The 19,963-nt window shown below is 58.2% G+C and overlaps 4 protein-coding genes across 4 annotated transcripts; 3 read left to right on the top strand and 1 right to left on the bottom strand.

The window, feature by feature from the left end:
- Nucleotides 1–550: 550 nt before the first annotated feature.
- Nucleotides 551–7,088, top strand: IE81DRAFT_326414 (hypothetical protein). The gene is made up of 4 exons (XM_025514808.1): nucleotides 551–5,240; nucleotides 5,315–5,420; nucleotides 5,504–6,274; nucleotides 6,368–7,088. The coding sequence occupies exons 1-4, from the start codon at nucleotides 735–737 to the stop codon at nucleotides 7,069–7,071; spliced, it is 6,087 nt and encodes a 2,028-aa protein (XP_025366719.1). The 5' UTR covers nucleotides 551–734; the 3' UTR covers nucleotides 7,072–7,088.
- A 35-nt stretch (nucleotides 7,089–7,123) lies between these two features.
- Nucleotides 7,124–13,838, bottom strand: IE81DRAFT_368998 (hypothetical protein). Its single transcript, XM_025517199.1, has 17 exons — nucleotides 13,388–13,838; nucleotides 13,008–13,166; nucleotides 12,809–12,889; nucleotides 12,372–12,718; nucleotides 11,529–12,262; nucleotides 11,183–11,448; nucleotides 10,178–11,056; nucleotides 9,906–10,070; nucleotides 9,452–9,832; nucleotides 9,175–9,364; nucleotides 9,018–9,093; nucleotides 8,771–8,912; nucleotides 8,525–8,677; nucleotides 8,036–8,420; nucleotides 7,821–7,958; nucleotides 7,541–7,670; nucleotides 7,124–7,420 (listed from the first exon to the last, which is right to left on the bottom strand). The coding sequence occupies exons 1-17, from the start codon at nucleotides 13,568–13,570 to the stop codon at nucleotides 7,222–7,224; spliced, it is 4,608 nt and encodes a 1,535-aa protein (XP_025366718.1). The 5' UTR covers nucleotides 13,571–13,838; the 3' UTR covers nucleotides 7,124–7,221.
- A 258-nt stretch (nucleotides 13,839–14,096) lies between these two features.
- IE81DRAFT_343275 (hypothetical protein) lies at nucleotides 14,097–15,332 on the top strand (the record flags this gene model as incomplete). Its single annotated transcript, XM_025515734.1, has 3 exons — nucleotides 14,097–14,839; nucleotides 15,129–15,235; nucleotides 15,297–15,332. Coding segments are annotated over exons 1-3 (753 nt in total), but the record flags the coding sequence as incomplete, so codon positions are not given.
- Nucleotides 15,333–15,505: 173 nt separating this feature from the next.
- IE81DRAFT_306363 (hypothetical protein) lies at nucleotides 15,506–18,294 on the top strand. Its single transcript, XM_025512343.1, has 2 exons — nucleotides 15,506–17,994; nucleotides 18,122–18,294. Exons 1-2 carry the CDS (start codon nucleotides 15,610–15,612, stop codon nucleotides 18,218–18,220), a joined length of 2,484 nt encoding a protein of 827 aa, XP_025366716.1. The 5' UTR covers nucleotides 15,506–15,609; the 3' UTR covers nucleotides 18,221–18,294.
- The last annotated feature ends 1,669 nt before the right edge of the window (nucleotides 18,295–19,963 follow it).

Below are 19,963 nucleotides of genomic sequence, written 5' to 3'. Positions count from 1 at the left end.
CTTTTGTAAATTGTAAATTGTTTTTTGTTTTTTTTTTTTTTTTTGGGTGGCTGCATCGTCACGAGTCGAGGAAGGGGGTGATATTCTGCGCGTTGAGCGTCCCCACAACATTCACGTCACGACTTTAGGGACTTGACGCATCGCTCAAGATTGAAAAAAGATTGGGCATGCTTGTTGAAAGTTTTGAGAGCGTAACATTGGGGAAACATTCATTGATTCACTCAAAGTGATTTGATTCGTGATGCGTGATGCGTGATTCTTGGGAAGGCGGAACGGAGCACGTGATGTGATCGTGGGGGCGTGCCTGCTGTGCTGTGCGCTCCACATGCGCGCGCATCAATCATGCTTCTTGCTGCTGGGTGAGCAGGCAGGCAGGCAGGCAGGCAGCCAGCCACAGGCTTCATGCACGTCAGGACCTGCATCATTCATCGTGAGTCGCGAATGTGGATGCTGTTGTGAGTGTGAGTGGGGTGCGCCGTGGCGGGTGTGTGTGTGTCGCCTTCAAAAGCCTCGAATTGCAAGTCACGAGTCGAGTGCAGCGCAACCCCAACACCTTTTTCCACATTTTTGCTTTGCGCTTTCAGCTTCCTTTCCCTCCTGTTTTGTCTCTCCACACGCACCCGTGCGGTGTTTCGATCAACGACTGCTGCGGTGCGGTGCGGTGCGGTGCGGTGCGCTGCGCTGCAGACCAGACCAGATCAGCACGGGCAGCTCACGCTCACGCTTGCTTCACGATGAGACCTCACGGCCTGCCTGCTCGTCCAGCAGCAGCATCAGGCAGCGGTACGGGCACGGGCACGGGCACGGGCAACGTCGCCGGATCATCGACTGCTCAAGCTTGGCAAAGCTCCAAGTCGACACTCGATACCAACGCAACAGCGGGTCCGAGTCGACACTCGCTCGCTCGGCCGCACACCATACAACAGCAGCAGCATTCGACGCCTCAACATCAGCATAGATCGACAGAGTACGAGATGAGAATGGGCTCGTGGGAGGGTGCTGGTGCTGGCTCTGGTGCTGGCGCTGGCTCTGGCTCTGGCTCTGGCGCTGGTGCTAAGCAGGCTTGGACGAGAAGCAACGATGGCGCTGCATCGCATCCATATCAGCCCGCGCAAGCATACGCTGCCGCTGCCGCTACTGCTACTGCTTCCCTCCCGCACGGACCTTCGCACTCGCACTCGCACTCCCACTCCCACTCCCACTCGCAGTCGGGCGCTCAGCAGACAAGTCGATCGTCGTATGGCTCCGCTTCGGGCAGCAGCAGCGCATCCGCATCCGCATCCGCATCCGCATCCGCACTGCTCGGCAATCTGCCGCGAGATGCGATGATGGGGTTCGCGCAGCTACCTCTGCCGTACGGACTGCGCGTCAGGTGGAGTCGGTACGTGGTGCGGGATGACAAGCTGCCCAGCAGTGCCAGTGCCAGTGCCAGTGCCAGTGCCAGTGCCAGTGCCAGTGCCAGTGCGGGTGCGGGTGCGGGTGCGGGTGCGGGTGCCAGCGTCGAGGCTGATGGAGATGCGAGAATGTCGAAAGGGGATGAGCCACGCGAGACATCGTCATCGACATTGACTGGATCGCAAGAGACGAACACGCGCGAGACCGAGACGTCCTCCGTCCCGCTACGCACCGGCACCGGCACCGGCACCGGCACTGGCACTGGCACTGCTCACTCGGACGCGGCTACAGCACAAGCCGAGAAGCTCATCCGAGCTTACAGCAGCCTCGTAGCAGCCTGCAACGCCGCATTCGATCCGACCGTCGAGCGCGAAGCATCGAGGGAGCAGTTGCTGAGCGAGCTGATCAGTGGCACAGTGGCTGAGCTGCAGTGGAAGAGGAGGTCGACGCAGCAGCAGCAGCGGCGGCGAGGACAGCAGTCTGCTTCTGCGGATGCTGATTCGAGCGCAGCAGCGCATACGCTCGAGGATGAGAGGGATCAGCGACGATCACAAGAACAGTCAAAGTCGAGCACGCTCGTATGCTCTGCGCTTTGGACCTTTGAATTGTTAAAAACGGATGATGCTGCGCAGCATTCGACGGATACGACTGCGCGCAGCACCACCTCCGTTCTCGACGACTTGCACATCATCCGTCGAGGCACTTTTCAGCTGTCCGACGTTTACGACCCCGTCGCGCAGGTGCAAACAGCTACAGAAGGCGCGATGTGTGCGCGTGCGCGTGCGCGTGCGCGTGCGCGGTCCATCAAGCCTGAATTGCGCCTGCAGGTGTCTTTGCTCCTCCGGGCGCTGCAGAAGAGAGCAGTGTTTCAGTGGTGCGCCCTGCAGAGTTTCCAAGGATTGGTACAAGGGATGGAGCGAGCCAGCAGTGTGGAGCAGGAGGAGGAGGAGGAGGAGACGAAGCTGAATGAGAGTGCGCGCGGTGCTGCTAAAGAAGAGGTGGAGCGCGAAGAGGGAGAAGAGGAGGCGGAAGAGTCGTCGAACGAGGTCAAAATGGATGCTGCTGCTGCTGCGCAAAGCGACCCGCGTTGGAGCAATGGCTTGGGCACAAGGAGGACGCACACCGCTACGCCATTTGCCAGCTCCATCTTGCTCCTCCCCAACGCGCCCGATCGACATTCTCTCGGAGCGCCCCACCAACCAAGAGCGCTGGTCTGTCTTCGGCTTCGCATCGCCTTGACCCCAGACGCCTTCGTGTTGAACGTTCAGCCGACGGCTACCGATCTGTGCTCCGCGCCCGTACAGGAGCTCAAAAGTGGAGATGAGGTCAGATTGCTGCCGCTGGGAACAAAGGCAAAGTTTGTGCAGGTGAGGGGAGCTGAAGGAATCAAAGAGAGCGTGAGAGAGGGCATGAGACGCGCTTTGAGAGACTCGGGAGTCTGTATGAGGGCGGAAGATTTGCACGCGTGGGTCGTGTGCGATGGGACGATCGCGCACGACGTTTCCACAGCGAACGAAGCATCCCAGCAGCAACGCTTCATCTATCCCGCACGACTGGTGCTCCTGCCAAGTCGAGGATGGGAAAGAGGTTGCGCTGCACCTTTACGCACTCGCAAGCACAATCTGTACGAAGGACTCAATCTACCCTTCAGACCCCTGCGGGACGTAGTCAAACTTGCGCAATGTGCGCTCAGAGAACGAGCCCTGGCGCAGGTGCAGGCGAGTGCAAACGCAAATGTGGAGCAGGAAAGAACGCCGGCGGGGAGCTTGGAGAGCACGAACACGCCGAAAGAGGGACAGGGTGTGCCTAGACGAACGGCTCGCGCAGAAGCGACGATGACGCCCTCGGGGGATGAGCATGTGGGAGCGATGAGTACGGGAGCAGAGCAATCGCAGGACGCGTCGAGCTCATCAGAGTCCGACAAAGCGCAAGACGCGGACGATCTGTGGGGTGAGGACGAGCATGGATCGAATTTGCAAGGGAAAGAAACGGCCACGCATGTGGCCGCCCTCGACGCGGAGCGATCTGGCCATCCGAAAGATGCAAACGTCTCCACAGTGCCGGCCCATGCTGCCCCTTCCCCACCTTCCTTTCAATTCGCCGACTTGTCGACTGGCAATGCCTCGGCTGAAATGCCACTCTCAGCTTCCGGCAAGAACAAAGAAGAGGAGGCGGATATGGCGTACGGATTGATCACGGAAGACGACTTTGATTTCTTCAACGATGGCAATGTCGCTGGAGAAGGCGTGGACGTCGTCGATGCAAGCATGACGAATGATCTCGCCACCGAGACGCGTCCAGTAGAGCAGCGGCCAGCGACCGTGCCAGATGCGCAGACGCGAGAAAGTTCGAATCTTGCGCAGATGAGCAGCAGCAGCAGCAGCACTACAGGCGTCGTTCCTGATCCGCCTTCTCTCCCTGGCTTTACACCTAGCAGCTTCTTCAGCGCTAGCTCTCCCACCATGCCCAGCTTGATCGGCAAGACGCCCAGAACGCCATTTTCGCCCGGACAGGAAATGACGGACCATGTGCAGGTCGTCGGTGAGACTGAAGGATTTGCCGGTGCGCGGGACGGCGCAGCGCTTGCGGGTGCTGGTGCGCACGAGGAACGTTTGGAAGAGCAAGTATGGATATCTCAGCAGAGCGTGCCGTACTCGCCGATGGCGGACTCGACGACTCGAATCCTCTCCCTAGCGGACTCGGCTGCTGCTGCCGCTGCAAAAGGCCTGGCACGACCGGCACGCGGGCTGAGAGATTTGGGATCCAAGTACGATGCTGGCAAGTTTGCTCTGCCCGTCAGCAGGAAGCATGCACGGAGTGGCAGCGCGGATGAGGAGATTGCCTCTGCTTCGGTAATGGAAGGGCCGGTCGGCTCTAGACGACGAAGAGATCCCTCGGGCAGCAGAGCTGTGTGGCTCAAGAACGTCAAGGAGTGGAGACCACCCGCGGGCACCGAAGATGGCCCGACTGTGCGACATCCTCTTACACTGTCTGCATTGCACAAAGCGAGGCTGGGTAATTCGCGCGCTTCCAACGTTTCCGTGGATATCGAAGATGCGTTCAGCGAGCTCGACACGACGGATGTGAGCGAGGTGGACTCGATGGAAAGCGAGAGCGCTGATGAGGATGATGCGACGCTGAGGCTGCAAGAAGAAGACGATGAAATGATGGAGCAGTGTTTCGTCAATAGCAAAAAAGTGCTAGGCTTGGCGCCGGAGCGAAATGTGCTGTTGGCCAACTGCACAGACGAGCTGAACGACGCTTCCGCTGCGAATGATGCCTGCTCCAGAGCTGCCAATGCTTCAAGCGAAGCGCCTTTCATGTCCAATTTTCTCGCCCCACCAACTCCGCCGCCAGACTCTTCATCCTCTGACACTTCAGACGACGAGACGTTGCCACGACCTGCGGACAGCGAAGCGGAGAGGGAGCGTCTTCTCTTTGAGCTGGCCAAATGGCTAGCTTACAATCCGCAGATGCGGCACGTGATCCATCTGAGGACCGATGCGCAAACGACGCGCAACGCTTCTCCAGCCGAACTGCGAGATGCCTTTACGGGCATGATGGACCTGCTGGGCTCCGCGTCCACCGTGGACTCGATGTGTGCAAGAGACGGCTTGCACCCAAACGACGTTACGAATTTGGAGCCGCCGCGCATATCGGTGGGATGTCAGGGAGTCATCGTCAAGGCGCTCCCCACTGCTCTGCGCTTCTGGCAGAAGTTGAACTTGAGCCCTGCTGGTGGACCAAAACACGTCGCTGCGTTCGTCTTGTACCCTGGAGGCGTGGAACAGAGCAGGGTAGATGACCTTGGCAGATGGCTGAAGCAGGTCGGCTCGACGTTTGAAGTGAGTGGCGCGGTTGCGCGTATGCCGCTGCATGGGGGGCTTGTGCTGATGCGACACCTCTTCGAACACGCAAGCGCATGGGCTTGGGAACGCATGAGGCGGATTCGGAACATGCCATCGCTTTTGGTACTTCCCAGGTCGGTCTCGCGTACGCCATTCACGCTGTCGCGCAAGACGAAGGTGAGATGATGCGCGCCAAGCAAGCAGCGAGCTGACGGATGATAGCGCTGACTTGCATTGCGTTCGGCCTTTTCTCGCTAAAGAGACATGGAGCGATACGCTCCTCTCGCTCTTCACCACCGTCAAGAGCGCTCTGGTGCGCGGTCGGTACGCTGTCGTTTACCTTGTTGGCCAACCTGGCTGGCCGGTCCCTTGGACCATCCTGATCCGACTCCAAGAAGAATTGCGTTCTCTCGCTCGAAAGACGTTGGGCGTGATCGGAGCACACATCACCATCCGACCTTTGCCTTGGTCGATCATGAGCCCTGCTGCGACGACGAGCTGGCCGCTGAATGGCATGCTTGCGGCCGATCTCAGACGCTTCGTGCTGGCCATATACGACGAGGTGAGACTAGCTGCAGATCCTGCTCGTCCTTGTCCTCCATCACACTTGGGTCCACGAGGTCTTGAAGCAATCGAGGATGCGCCTCTTGTGCAGCTTCCTTCTTTTACCCTGTGCGCTCCTTCGATCGGTGAGGACTCTGCAAGAAGGACAAAATTCTCCCTCGAGGCTCCAACGGCAGCAACGAACCCCTTGGAGAGAGGAATGGTGCTCTACGTGGGCTACGACGTCTCTGGCCACACATTTCGCGACTACTCGAACGAAGTTCAAGGTGCAAAGGGAGCCAGCGTTCTCGTCTCGATGATCGACGAACGAGGCATGGACAGCGATATCACGGGCTTCAGGAGCTCGGGTGTGCGCGCTGATATTGCAGGCGTGCTCAAAGCTGCTTTGGCTTTCACACGACGCGCAAGCGCCCAATTTCGACTGGTCATTTGCAAATCTGGCCCCATGACGGCGACCGAGTCAGCAGGTGAGCGCCGTCCTCTTCCTTCTTCTTCACTGGAGATTTCCATAGGCTGACGCTGCGGAACTTGTGCCCCCCCCCCCCCCCCCCCCCTCACAGTCTGGCACGAAGAAATTTTGGCTCATCCAGCGCTAGACTTGACCGTCGTCTGCGCCGATACCTTTTCCTCGCTGATGATTGGGAAATTTGCGAATATTGACGTCGTTGGCGGAGGAGCGCTCGCATTTCTATCGCACCCTCAAGCTGTGCCTACGCGGAGCGATTTGCCATCTCAAGTGCTGCTCGATGCCTCTTCATCAGCCTTCAGTATATCTCTGGCTGAGCCGGTTCCCGTTGCGTACGAAGACGAAGAGGCAGCCGTGGAGGAGGAGGGCGAAGAATGCGATGCGTCGCTCTTCGACGAGCTAGACGCACCCAGCTGCTGGCCTCTGAGCCTCGCAAGCTCCCTCATCGTGCACGTTCCGCGCGAATCCCTTCCCTCTTGCTCTTTGGCACCCGTGCGATCGCGCGAGGCAGCTTCCTATGCGCGTTCTCGCTCAGACTGTAGAGACTCTCTCCACGTCCATGGCCCGCCACACGTCTTGTGGCTGCATCTCGTCGCGGCATCGCGCGACGATCGAGCCGAAGAAGGGGGTTCGCACTTGTCCACGTTGCGGGAGCATCTACAAGACGTTACGCGCGCACTCTTCAACTTGACAGTGCTCGGCAAAGAGCGCTTCGGCTTGGACAACAATCTGCCGTGGCCCATCGGCGTACTCTTGGCAGTCAGACCAGGCTTCGAGACGAACCACTTTCCACGGTAAGCACATCGCCATGCCCCCCCCCCCCCCCCCCCCCCCCCCCCCCCCCCCTTGCGCCGTTCGCCAGAGTAGTGCATGCGCAGAAGAGTAATGCATGCGCAGAAGCGTCCGCAACGACATCATGTTCATTTCTGTGCAGGAGCGTGCTAGTGCTTAGGCGGAGCCCCAGTGATTTCTGAGCGCAGCAAGATCCCTCAATGCCTGATCCGGTCCATCTCTGCCCATCGCACCTTGCAGCAGGCCAACCAACTCCTCCATCTTGGGCCGAGACAGCTTTTCAAAGGTGGACAAGAGCAGACCGTCCAGTATGCCCTTTGCAAGGGGTCGCGAAGTGTGATCGTTGCGGACGGACCTGAAGAAAAGAGGCCAGTGGGCGGGGGGCGGTCGCGGTCGGGGGACGCTCGAGAGCGTCAGCGTATTGCTGTTGTCGCGCTTGCTGGCTGCCCGCATTCTCTCTCTCGGCCACGCTCACCGATGTCCGCGCGGATTCAGACCGGCAAAATGCTGCACGTTTCGTACCATTTGACTTTGCAAGAGCTGCAAGCGATGGTACACGTGCTCTTCCACAGGCACAAGACTGTGCACACCGCCGTTCATAAGACCTGCGCGTTTGGAAGAAGGGCGGAGTGGATGAGACGGCCTGTGTCGAAGGTCGAGGAAGATGGGGGGGGGGGGGGGGGGGGGGGGGGGGGGGGGGGGGGGGGGGGGGGGGGGGGGGGGGGGGGGGGGGGGGGCGCGCGCGCTCGACTCACCCAGGATGAGTTCGGACTGAAGCGAGAAGCCTCCATGTTCGGGAGCGGCGCCCGGGATCATGAGGATGCAGTCCACTTCCGAATTGATTTGGTACTCTGTGCGCAAAAGCAGCTTGAGTCCACCTTGGCTCGCTATAGCTGTGGATGGTGGTGAATGAGCAAAAGGTCAAATGGATGACGGCAATGCTATCGGCGCAAAATCACATCGCATTCACCTGTAGGCGCGTAGTCGTAGAGCCTGAGCACCTTGTCCGTCGACGCGGCAACGATGGACATTTCCGGTCCATCGAGAAGAAAGTCGGAGCACGTCGTTGAAAAGGTGTGAAAGTCTTTGCCGAGCACGGTCAATCGGTATGGCGATTCCTGCAAACGGTTCGTGAACATCACGTTGGACTCGGATCCGATGAGCGACGAGACGACTTTGCGAGACGCATCGAAAGGAACTTTACGAACCTGAAAAGCAATGAACCAAACGCTGTTGTGCACGTCGCTTAGCAGGATGAAGTTGTTGAGCCTTCGTAGCGTCGTCGTTTGGAAAGGAATATCCAAGAATGCGATGGACACGAGCCACTCGTCGTTCTCCAATGAGCGTACAAAGAGCTGCAGAGCATTGTGGGAGCGGTTTCGAGGAGCACGTTCGATCAGCATACCCACCCAGAAACGGACATTGCGCTGGGTCCAAAAAGCAAATTTCTGTTGCGCACCTTTTGGCCCATGGCCACGACGAGATAACCGTTCATGTCGGTGATGCACGTGATGGGCGCTTTGGCGTCCTCCTTGTACAACATTCTCAAGCGGTACTTGGCCAGCGGGTCTGCCGGATCTGGCACCACCTCGACCACGTCGAAAATGTATGTCTGGACGTCGTGCAGCAGGCCCCGTTTGAAGGAGTCTCGAGTCTGAGCAAAGTAGCATCTGGGATTGCGAAAGCATTCGAACAAGATACTCACATTGCCTCTTGCCGGTCGGTCCTCTCCGTGAGAAATCATCGTGCCCACAGCCAAGTAATCTTTGGTTCCCGAAAGCGTGCCTATAGATTTGAGCGTGACGAGCTCCACAGCACAAACCACTTCGCACTGTCCGAATTCGAATCTGGGAGTGCGATACGAGACAGTGGTGGCGCGTTCAGCAAGCGAAGAGCGCCGAGGGGGGGAGGGGGTCTCTGCTCGCTCTGGGATCGCCTTGCACCACACTCACCCATCGATTGGCTCTTCGATGCCCGGCACGAAGAGCTCCAAAGATCCGCGCGCAATGTAAGCTGGCGTAGGGTCGACTGCAGGAAGACGACATCGGAGCGAATGAGGGGTGTCAAAAGATGCGCAAGTGCTGATCCGAACGAAGGTGAACAACGCACTGCTAGGATCCTGCACCACGCTCTGGTCCTCCGGATCGAAAAGGACAAAGGGCTGCGGCGATTCGGAAGCTACGACGAACGTTCCAGTGGGCTCATGGGGGGCCAATCTTGTGTAGGTTCGATCAGATGGAAGAAGCTTGTAAGGTATTTCGAGGTCGTACCGCAAGTCGGGCATCTCTGCCGAGCACACCTGTGCGGGCGCAGCAGGAACACAAGTCGACGATCAGTGTGGGCTGATGAAGGAGTGGGGGGCGTGCACTGGCACACCGCAACTCACCATGTCGAATTGAGTGAACAAGAAACGCTGAGGAGACAAAGTGAAGGTCGAGATGCCGCGCTGTGCTCTCAAGGCAGCACAACTATGCAATCCGCCCTCATGCGTCGGGAAAAAGACCAAAGGCCCGGTCTCGCACTTGGCGATCCATCCAGACTCTTCACCTCCCACAAATACCGATGCGTCTTCAAATGCCGCAAAGCGGTCGAGTGGGGTGAGCGAAGCTGCCAAAGTGGCCACTTCGCCATCGACCGCCGGACCAGCTACTTCCGTCGAGGTGATTTGACGCGCAAAAATCTTGTTGAAGATCACTTGCAACCGGGATTGCGCTGCACCGCTCGTGTTTGCCTCATAGACGACGATGAGACCGTTGTTGAAGGATGCCTGAAGGGATGCGTCGAGGTGGAATTTCAGCTCAGCCAAACTTCTTTGGACCTTGATATGACTCCCTACGTACCGCCAGATGCAACGCATCGCCGATGTGACACAGCAGCGCCTGGATGACGTATAGACCCTCATCTTCGGTCGAGGAGGCATCATCGAGCGTGTGGGACAATCGTTGTGGCAACGCGAGGATAGAGTTGGAGGACCAGACGATTTCTAAAGAGGGAAGTACGCAGATCTGCACGGGGCAAGGATGAAAGGACGATGGTCACCAGACCATTCGCTATTGGACTCCGTTTGAAGCGGGTCTGGACCCCGACAGAGACAGAAGCAAAGGATACTCACATGCACGCGGCCGTCGTTATCAACAAGCGAAAGCCAAATAGTCGCAGCTTTCGACGAGGACGTCTGATCGTCTGACCGTGCGCTTTTCTCAACCACCCGTGCCGGCGTAGTGGTCGTCCGCACGTCGCCCCCTTCCTCCTCCTCCTCCTCCTCCTCCTCCTCCTCCTCCTCCTCCCCATAGTCGATCTCTTCATCCTCTTCCTCCTCGTTGCGAAGCGTTTTGCGCCGTGTCGTAGGGCTCTGCACCGCCGTCGCCGAGCCGGTCTCCTGTACAAGCTTTGGCTCCTCTTGCATCCGCAGCGGCTCGAGCGTTAATTGCGCCCTCTCATCCCGCAACAACGAAACGCACGTGTACTTGTTGGCCCCAAGCGCAGAACCCTGCGCTAGTTGCACCCTTTGCGGCGCGTGTCCATCCACTCGATATACTCTCAACTGTCCATCCGTCCTCACCAAGGCTGCCCAAGCGCCACACAAGCTAGCTTGATGCACTTGCAGCTCTTCATGCTCTTCATCCGCCACCGCCGCAGCCGACGAAGATGATCCCCCCTTCTCCTCCACCGCTAGAACCGATTGCAAAACTCGACCGGTCAGATCCATCACTTCCACCTGCCTTTCCGTTATACGGACAAATCGAGCAGCCTGCGCCTGCTTGGATCGTGGTTGCTGGTCGGGCCGATCAGGCAAAGGTCCAGCGGCCAGGGTCCTCCCCTTCACGCGCTCGATCAGCTCCGTCCTGCCATCCGCATGCACCTTGAACAAGGTGGTTCTATCGTCGTTGGAAGCCAAACAAGCGTCGTACGCTCTCTCATGCGCGTCGAATGAGTTCATCGAGATGGGCAAAGTCCAAAGACCGCTAGGCGCATCAAAGGCCAACCTGCGCTTTTTGCGTGGCGAAATCCTTGGCTTTTTTTTTTTTTTGGTGGGGAACGTCGCGCGCGTGGGGATTTGTGTGGGAGAAGTTCGTAAGCTCGGGCGCGCGCGCAAAGTACCAAAGGGGAGACTCACTTCTAGAATGGCCACGCCAGCATTGGGCGCAGCACCCACGGTAGCGAGCGTCTTCAACACCTTTTCGTCCTTTCCCAAAGACGCATCCTCGCCTTTGACGTCGAGCTCATCAAAAGCGCACATCTTCAAGTCGTGCACAGGTCCCAAGGCGGGTATGTTCGCCGGCAAGGGCTTCAATTCCAAACTCGTCATCGCCCTCTTTGTGCTGCCGTTCGTCGAAGGACCGGCGGCGGAGGAGACTGCACGCGCAGAGTCGCCGTACAAGTCTGCAGTGGTACGATATACAGGGGTAAAGTGATGAGCGCAGCGAGCAAACCGTGCGCGGCCTGCTGGATGGCAAACTCACCATCGTCCAGGTCCATTTCCATTTCGACACGCCCCTGCAAATCACTCTTTGCGTCGTCCTCCTCTTGATCATGCTCCGCCTCCTCCACCTTCTTCTGCACATTCTTCACCATCACCAATCGACTCGGACCGATCATGCTTCCCACAATCGCAAGTTCCTCATCGATCATGGCCGCGCAAGCGGGCGGGGTCAACTTCTCGCCGTCGTGCCCTCCCGCGGGCGCCTCAGCAAGACTGCTAGACATGTGCACCAGCTCCATCGAGAGGCTTTCCAATGTCCTCCCATCAAAGTTGAAGCGGATCTGATACGCTTCGGAAGAGGCGCTGAACAGCAAGACCATACTAGCCGCCGCCGATCCGCTTTGTGCTTTGTCGTTCGGAAACACGATTTCCGAATTGGCCAGATTGATCTGCGCATTGTGCCTCTGCGTCTGGTTCAAAGAGGTCGAGGCGGAGGTGCTTGGAAGAGAAAGGCTAGGCAATTTCCGATCGGACGTGAGGGCGAACCAGTCGCTGGTTGCTAGACCTACGACGTTGCCCGCTTGATCTACGTGCATCAACGCGCAGGGAGATACGAGCAGCACGCCTCCCCCAAGGTTGGCAGGGCAGGGTCTCATGTAGAGCACGTCGTGCGGGAGGTTGGGACAAGTGGTGAGGATGGGATGGGTCGAAGTGATGCTCAGATCCAGGGTGAGGAGGTGCAAGACGCACGTATCGCGCTTCTCGTTCAATCGGCTTGAGGTGCAGCGGCGAGGCAAAGCGAAACGATGATCCCAAGTCAGCCGGATGATCTGATCCACACCGCCCAGCTGTCGTTCCCCTCGGCTCAGAAAAAAAAACCTACCCGGTGCAGGTGCCTGCTACACTGCTGAGCACGGCTAGCGTGGGTCTCTGAAATCCCTCGCAAAAAGCAAGATCCCTCACGCCAGCCACCTGAAGCAATTTTGCTAGGTCCAGCACGAAGGAAGGAGCGTAGGGCAGAGCCTCCCCAGCGGCTCCAGGCTCGTGTCCTTCGCGCAGAGCGTCCCCTTCGCCATCCAGCAGCTCCAAATCCATCTCGTCTCCCAGATCGACGCTATCTTGATAGAAGGGCAGCACGGCGATGGAAGATTGAGGCAGCAGCATGACCGCACACCTCGAAATCGGATCGGTGCGCAAAAAGTTTTGAAAGTGCGGAGGAGACCCATTGATCTGCGGGGAGTGGTGAAAAGTGGGGAAAGGGAAAAGATGCACCTTAGCATGCACGCGCGCGCTCCAGCGATGCGCAGGGACAGCACTCACCATCTGAGGTGCTCTCTGATAGGTGTGAATGGAGACGGTGACAAGATCCATCGCTTCGTCGTCCCACTCCATCAGAGCCATCTGCGAAAGGGGGTCACAGTCACGTTGCACGGATCGTCAACACCGACACGATGTGCGACACCTGCAAAACGCCCTTCAAGCCTCTCCTGCCTGCCTTTGATCGCGCCGTCTGGCTCACCTTGGCATCGCCAAACGAGAAAAGCACTGCTTGAGTGCTCTGCGTGCCAGACGCCTCTGCGACTTGCCTGCTCGAGCCTTTCCAAGCAGAGGCGTCCACGGCGCCCAAACCCATCACATTTCCAAAGAGCTGGTGCGTACGAAGATGATGCAGCTTGATCTGTGGGAGCAGAGGCGTCGCCGAGGGCAAAAGAGAGAGGGCAAGAGAGAGGGGGAGAGAGGATACTATTCAGTGTTCGGCGAATGTTGATGGCGCATGTATGCGCTTTGTTTTAAGACGGAAGGCAGCCTGTGCGAGCGCTGCAGCATGAAATCGCCCTCCGCCTTTCCCCCCCCCTTCCCGCCGCCATCCAAGAGTGCCAGCTCAGCGAGGGAACTCACTTGCGCATCCCATCTCTTCCTGACCTCAAAGATCCTAACGCAATCATCCCTGACCAGTATCAAATGTCTCAACCTCTCTCCTCTGAGCCGCGCGCAGCCATCTCGATGTGTCAAGTGTAGAGCGAGGAGATGCGAGGTTCCGCTGGCTGGAAGAAGGGAGAGGTGAAGTGCTGAGAGGGACATGTTTGATCGGGGCCAGAATGGATGAAAGCGGATTGGCGGGTGCAGCTAGCGGGATTGCAATGGTAGTGGAGGATGGGGGTGTGGGGGGGAGACGACGCTGTAGATGGCAAGAAGTTTGAGAAAGTGCGGAGGAGATGGGCGTCTGCGCGCTTCGCTAGACGACACTAGATTCGACCAAGAGGTCGGCAGGCTGCCAGCTAAGAGTAGGGAGAAGCGTCAAGAGTGCGAATCAAAAGTGGCTGATTCGTCCAGAGCGAGCGAGAAGTCGTCGAAGTCAAGAGTCAAGAGTTGCATGCAAGCGCGCACACGCACACGCACACGCACACGCTCATGAAACAGTCACGTGCAATGCTGCGTGGTGCTTGCCCGCGCTTGGGCTTCTTTCGCGCGGGAGGGATGCATGCATGCATGGCTGCCTGATTGATGATGGATGCCCTGCTTGCTGTTTTGGCGCTTTCGTTGCTGGCTCGTCGCGGGTGCACGCACGCACGCACGCACGCACGCACGACTCTCGCTCACGCCTCACGTCTCACCCTCACACCTCTCACTCACGCCTCGCACTCACACTCACACTCCCACTCACACTCACACTCGACCGTGACTCACAATCATTCTCCCTCCCCAAATCACACTCTTACGCACGCGCACACGCACAGCCATGGAAGATCTAGTCAATCTGGACTGGACCTCCTCCTCCTCATCGCCTTCGCCTTCCAAATCCCAATCGCGCTCTGCTACGGCTTCCGCTACTGCTACTGCTAGCGCACCATCCAACTACAATTTCGACGCTCTTACCAGATCCCTACCTGTTCACACGCCTCCGCCGCAGTCGCAGTCGCGAGCAGGAGCAGTGGCAGGAGCAAAGGTATCCAGTCACCCAACCTCTCTCAACACCAACACCAACAACAACGGCTCGACCTCGACCTCGTCCTCGACCTCTACGCGCACGCAAACGCACACTCACGATGCATTCTCGAGTCTATTCCCCACGTCCAGCCTCACCTCCAGCTCAAACTCGCATGCTGCACCCGCGCTCGCACAAGGCCAAAGGTGGAGCAGCAGCAGCAGCAGCGGCGGCGGTGGTGGTGCAGGAAGAAATGCAAATGCGCCTCTGAGTATGATTCGACAGCAGCAGCAACAACGAGAGAGGGAGAGCGGCGCTGGCGCTGGCGCTGCTGGTGCTGCTGATGGATGGGGGAATGAAGAGGATTGGGAATTGTTTGGAAGTGCGAGCGGCGGTACGCGCCAGGCGGGCTCGATGAGACAAAGGTGCGTCTCTCTTTTGTTGCCTTGCCTTGCCAATGTGGGCGGCGGCGTGCGAGTTGGGGGGGCTGGGTGGTGCAAGTGTTTTGAGGGAAGCGTCTTTCTTGGCGCAGAAAGCTCAAATGCCGTCTGGGAGTCGATGGATGGGATTGGGAGACGCTGCGTCCCTCTTCCCCCCCCCTCTTCCCCCTCTCTTTTCTTCTGGTACTCCGTGCCATACATCACGCAAGCTGACACCAAACGCATCCATTCCGCCTTCTTTTGCCCGCCTCCTCTTCTCCTCATTCCACTCCAGCAACAAATCATCCGACGATCCTTTCGGCCTCGACTTTTCCGCCCTTGCTCCCGCTCCAAGCGTGCGCAATCCAAGCCAAGCGTCCACTCCGTCTTCCCGTCCTCCACCAGCACCAGCACCAGCACGCGCACGCGCACGCGCACGCCCATCCGCATCCGCATCCTCCACTCTCGACGCCAATCCACCCGCTGCTCCATCTTCCACACGTCCCACCACTTTGCAACGACAGCAAGTCGAGGAGGGCAGCAAGAGAAGAGAAGCAGCAGCTGCTCCGACGACGACGACGGAGACGACGAGAGCATTGGCTGCGATGGACATGTTTGATTTTTCAGAGTTTGAAGATGGATCGGGGGCGCAGAGCAGCGCGTTGGGCGGCGGGGACGGGGGCGGGGACGCGGGCGCGGGCGCGGGTGGCGTCGAGCTGCAAAGTGGGCAGGATGAGGAGGATAGCGGCAAGAGCAAGAGCAAGGGGACGTTTTGGATGGATGGCGATGGAGCTGGTGCGGATGCGGATGCGGATGCGGATGCGGATGCGGATGCGGATGCGCTGGAAGACTTTTTGAGCGCAAAGCATGAGCGCATGCGACGTGGCGATGCGAAGAGTTGGGGAGCGAAGCGCAACGGCGATGGGGTTGGAGCACGAGCACGAGCACGAGGGCACGAGCACGAAAAGGACAGCGCAACTGCACGCGCCGTCTCACCGCCACCTCACCTGGTAGGACAGATCGTAGAGATGGGCTTCTCACCGGCAGACGCTCGTAGAGCTTTGAAGAGCACGCAGACGGGCTTGGATGTGCAGATTGCGATGGAAAGCCTATTGGCTGGTGGTGGTAGTGCTGCTGCTGCTGGTACTCGCGATGGAAGTGCTGCTCTTGCGAGACATACACACGAGGAATGGAACGATGATGCGGCTTTCGATGGAGAGGCGCGACGAGCTGCTTTGCAACGAGCCAAGTGGGGCGCAAGCGGGGATGCGAGCGTGCGGTCGAGGCACACTGCAGCTGCAGGAGCAAATTTGAGTGCGCATCGACGCGTTCGAGCAGCAGCAGCAGGAGGAGGAGCTGCGGTGCAGCGGCAGCAGGAAGAAGAAGAGAGCAAGGATTGGAACAAGCAGACGGAAGCTATCTATGCGCAGGCTAGCGAGTTGGGGGCTGGATTTTTAAAGAGCGCAAATAGCTTTTGGACGAGCGCTAAAGAGGCTGCTCAGAAGGCTTATGAGGAACAGAAAGCTAGGAGCAATACGGCTTCCCCCATGCCCGGATCCGGTTCGGCGGCGCTCGATAGACGAGCCAGTACGAGCGCGGATGCGGGTGCGGGTGCGGGTGCGGGTGCGGGTGCGGGTGCGGGTAGACGATTTGAAAGAGAAGAGACGAGCAAGTTTAGCGAAAAAGCCTGGAATCGACGTTGGGGAGGTAGAAAGGAAGCACAGATGGATCTGAGCGGAAAGCCTAGATGGATGGTGGAAGCCGAGGCTATGCAGAGGGCTGAAGAGCAAGGAGCTACGTCGCCCATCACGCCGGACGTTGCTGCGTCGAAGGATGCACCGACAAGCTCTTTCAAGGATTCGGATGGGGAGGAGGAGCACGACGGAGCTGATGACGCGTCCAACGTGCCCACCAAGAAATCGACGCGACAAGCCGCACCACAGAGGCCGACGACGACTACCACGCCGGAAGTTGCGGGCGATGTGGACCTTTGGGATTTACCTGCGCAACAGGCGCCTCAACAACAACAACAACAACTGTTGTCCGCTGCACGACCGCCTAGCGCAGCAGGCCAACCGCGCGCACCTTATATCTCTCCAGCTCGTCGAGCTGTACGACCCTCGACGAGCAAGACGCATTCCGCTCCTGCCGTCGGCGCTGGCGTTGCGTCTGGCGGCACGCTGCGAAAAAAGCGCAGAGCAGTGCAAGAGGAGGAGGAGCAGAGCGGCGTGTCGCAGGTTTCGGAAGCGTGCAGGGTGCGGGGTAATGAGGCGTATAGAAGGGGAAATTATGCAGAGGCGGAGGAGATGTATAGCAAGGCTTTGCGGGAGCTTGGACCGGCGGCTAGTTTGAGGAGCGTGGGATTGAGGAACAATAGGGCGTTGGTCAGGAGCAGGAATGGGGATGCGATGGGATGCGTGGAGGATGCGTCGATGGTTGTGCGGATCGTTTTGGAGAAATCGCTGGTGGGGCAGGAGCAGGAGCAGGAGCAAGAGGGAGAGATTTATAGACCTTCGATGGAAGAAGCTTTACCTGATCCATTGGCGGGACAGATCAACCTGAGGGAAGCTTATGCCAAAGCCGTGCTTCGAAGAGCTCAAGCTTACGAAACGATGGAGAAGTGGAGAGAGGCGCTAAAGGATTGGGAAAAGCTTGGGTTGTACGAGAGGCTGGAGGGCAGCGGAAAGGGGGGAGCTGGGAATGTTAGGAGTGCTGAACAGGGCAAGAAGAGGTGCGAGGAGATGTTGCGCGGATCTGGTGCCGCTATTGCTGCTGCTGGTGCTTCGTCGGCAAGTGCGAGTGGTGCAGCAAAGAGCAAAGCGTCTGCTCCCGCGAGGCCCGGTCCCACGCCTTCTGCGCGCAGAGCACAAACGGAAGCTGTCAATTTGGCAGCTCAACGAGCAGCGCTGGCCTCGGCCGAACGCGCCTCCAAAGCAGCGGCCGAAGAGAGCGCCAAAGACTTGGCCAAGGATTCGGTGGATGGCAAAATTTCGAGTTGGAAGATGGGCAAGGAGAATAATGTCAGAGCATTGTTGGCCAGCGTGGAGCTGGTGCTTTGGAAGGAACTGGAATGGAAAAAGTTGGGCATGCACGAGCTCGTCACGGATGCGCAGGTAAAAAAGGCTTATACGAAGGCCATGATCAAATTGCACCCTGACAAGGTGAGCAGACGCGAATTCGGGGAAGACTGTGCAGAAATGGCATCAAAGGCTTTTGGTGCACACGTGCTCTGCGAACGCTGACTGACTCCACCTCAACGATTGCCCTCACTCTGCGTCTCTGGCTCAGCTTACACCGCGCAACACTACCGTCGAGCAACGCATGATTGGTACGGCCGTCTTTGCGGCCATCAATGACGCTTGGGTAGTCAGTCAGTCAAAGAAGTGAAGAAGCGAAATAGCACAGTCAAAATTTCTCCCATAGACACTTTACATTCAGCGAAATCATAATTCAGCAAGCCTTTGATTCGACATCTGAATTCCATTGCTTGATCTATCGTAGAAACATGCATCTATCGGTTTCGCTCTTGTGCTATGCTACATGTGATGGGTACACTCATGCCGAGGTGCGCGCGCGTCAAGCTTCTCCGGAAATGCGCTCGGCCCACTGTCGAAGGGTAGCAGCGAGCACGTCCGGCAAAGCTTCCAAGTCTCTCACAACGACAAAGTATTCGAATGGGAACGTGTCTAGATACCTCTTCATCACCAGCTCCATCTTGCCGCTCTCAGGATTGGTGGAGTAAGAGACGGAGGACATGTCCACTATGCTCGTGCTCGTGTTGGGCTGCTTGTTGTCACCGTTTGTTTGAGCAGGGCCTGAAAGGTTGCGGGTTGGAGCTTTGGGCCGCGCGTCAAGGATGACGAAGACTAACATCACTCTCTGTTCGCTGGCTCTGCGTAGCAGAGCACGAAGTCTCTCGTGATCCTGTGCGATGTACGAAACGGCGGTAAGCTTTGCGCGAAGCCAGTCTGCCGGCATGTAGCTCTCCTCAACACTTACCTGACAGATTCCGTCCGAGATGATGATTTCGAGCTGCCACAAGTCGCTTGCAGACGTCGATGTACGACTGTCCCGAGCTTCTTGAAGCATGCGCAAACTGTGCTCGACCAGTTTCAGCACGTCGGTGCTACGCTGCTCGAAGGACAAGCGTTCGACGAGCTGAGCACCGCCAGAGTCTGAGAGCTTATCTTTACCGAAAGGATGCAAAGTCTCCACTTGCTGACCGAATCGACAAATGCTCACGTCTCCAACTTCAAGACGTCCAAGCGCGCTGCTAACAAGCGCTAGAGTCTGGTATGCGAGGTGCGCTGAGCGATTCTCCGACATGCTGCGACTGTCATCGACTGCTAGCAGAACTTGATACTCTCGGGCGCTCGGCTTCGTGCGGCGAAGCCAAATTTTGTCCTTGGCAAAGTCGGAGGCGATGAAGGGCACAATCTTGCGCATGTTGAGACGTTTCCCGGTGCGGAAATCCCCATTGAGTCGAGTGGCTAGAGTGGGTGCCAGGATCAGACGAAGTTGCTCGCACAAGCCAAAGGCGAGATCCGACGTCAATGCGATGTAAGCGCGCCAAAGTTCGCCAGCTCTTTCCAATTTGTCGTGATCATCGCTCGCGCTTCGAAGAGCGAGCAGATCTGCTTCAATGTCGGCGTCTGCTTGGCGACGCTCATCTTCGGGCATGGGGCTCGCGCGATTTGACTCGTCATCTCCGCGATCATTTGCCGCAGCAAGAGCGCCATCTTCGAGCTCATCCGTCGCTTCAGCGCCAGGCTCCAGGTGTCCGTTGGACCGCGACTGCGACGCGTCCAGAGCTTTGGCCTGCTTTTGTTGAGATGGACCTGCTTCTTCCGTATCGATCTCCATCGGTGCCTCGCCAAGCGGTTGAGGGGCCAAGTCACGTTCAGCCGGCTTGACTAAGTCTTCCCATTGTTGTGCAGACGTATCTGTCACGCCCTGTTCCTCGTCTGCGATGCCCGTATCGGGCAGACGTTGGACTTCGTCATCTTCGCCAGCGGCCCCCAAAGCTTGAAGATCAGTCTCCTCGTCGGGTCCGATGTGCTCCACCTCGCCAGTCTCGGGCATTCCTTCTCCGTCTGGTCTGGCCTGATCCGTGGCTCGCTCATCGGCCGC

The sequence above is a fragment of the Ceraceosorus guamensis genome (genome assembly GCF_003144195.1).
Source record: "Ceraceosorus guamensis strain MCA 4658 unplaced genomic scaffold IE81scaffold_109, whole genome shotgun sequence".
Classification (NCBI taxonomy): domain Eukaryota; kingdom Fungi; phylum Basidiomycota; class Exobasidiomycetes; order Ceraceosorales; family Ceraceosoraceae; genus Ceraceosorus; species Ceraceosorus guamensis.
Note: the sequence above shows the minus strand (reverse complement) of the source record. Positions and strands in the feature narration are given on the sequence as shown.

Excerpts from the sequence above, each read along its gene's own strand:
- IE81DRAFT_326414 (XM_025514808.1), top strand. The coding sequence starts at position 735 with ATGAGACCTCACGGCCTGCCTGCTCGTCCAGCAGCAGCATCAGGCAGC. Across the intron at positions 5,241-5,314 it reads AGGTCGGCTCGACGTTTGAA|CGCATGGGCTTGGGAACGCA; the intron begins GTGAGTGGCGCG and ends CGAACACGCAAG. Across the intron at positions 5,421-5,503 it reads CGCTGTCGCGCAAGACGAAG|AGACATGGAGCGATACGCTC; the intron begins GTGAGATGATGC and ends TTCTCGCTAAAG.
- IE81DRAFT_368998 (XM_025517199.1), bottom strand. The coding sequence starts at position 13,570 with ATGTCCCTCTCAGCACTTCACCTCTCCCTTCTTCCAGCCAGCGGAACC. Across the intron at positions 12,890-13,007 it reads TCTCGTTTGGCGATGCCAAG|ATGGCTCTGATGGAGTGGGA; the intron begins GTGAGCCAGACG and ends CCCCTTTCGCAG. Across the intron at positions 9,833-9,905 it reads GCGATGCGTTGCATCTGGCG|GCATCCTTCAACAACGGTCT; the intron begins GTACGTAGGGAG and ends GCATCCCTTCAG.
- IE81DRAFT_306363 (XM_025512343.1), top strand. The coding sequence starts at position 15,610 with ATGGATGGCGATGGAGCTGGTGCGGATGCGGATGCGGATGCGGATGCG. Across the intron at positions 17,995-18,121 it reads TCAAATTGCACCCTGACAAG|CTTACACCGCGCAACACTAC; the intron begins GTGAGCAGACGC and ends TCTCTGGCTCAG.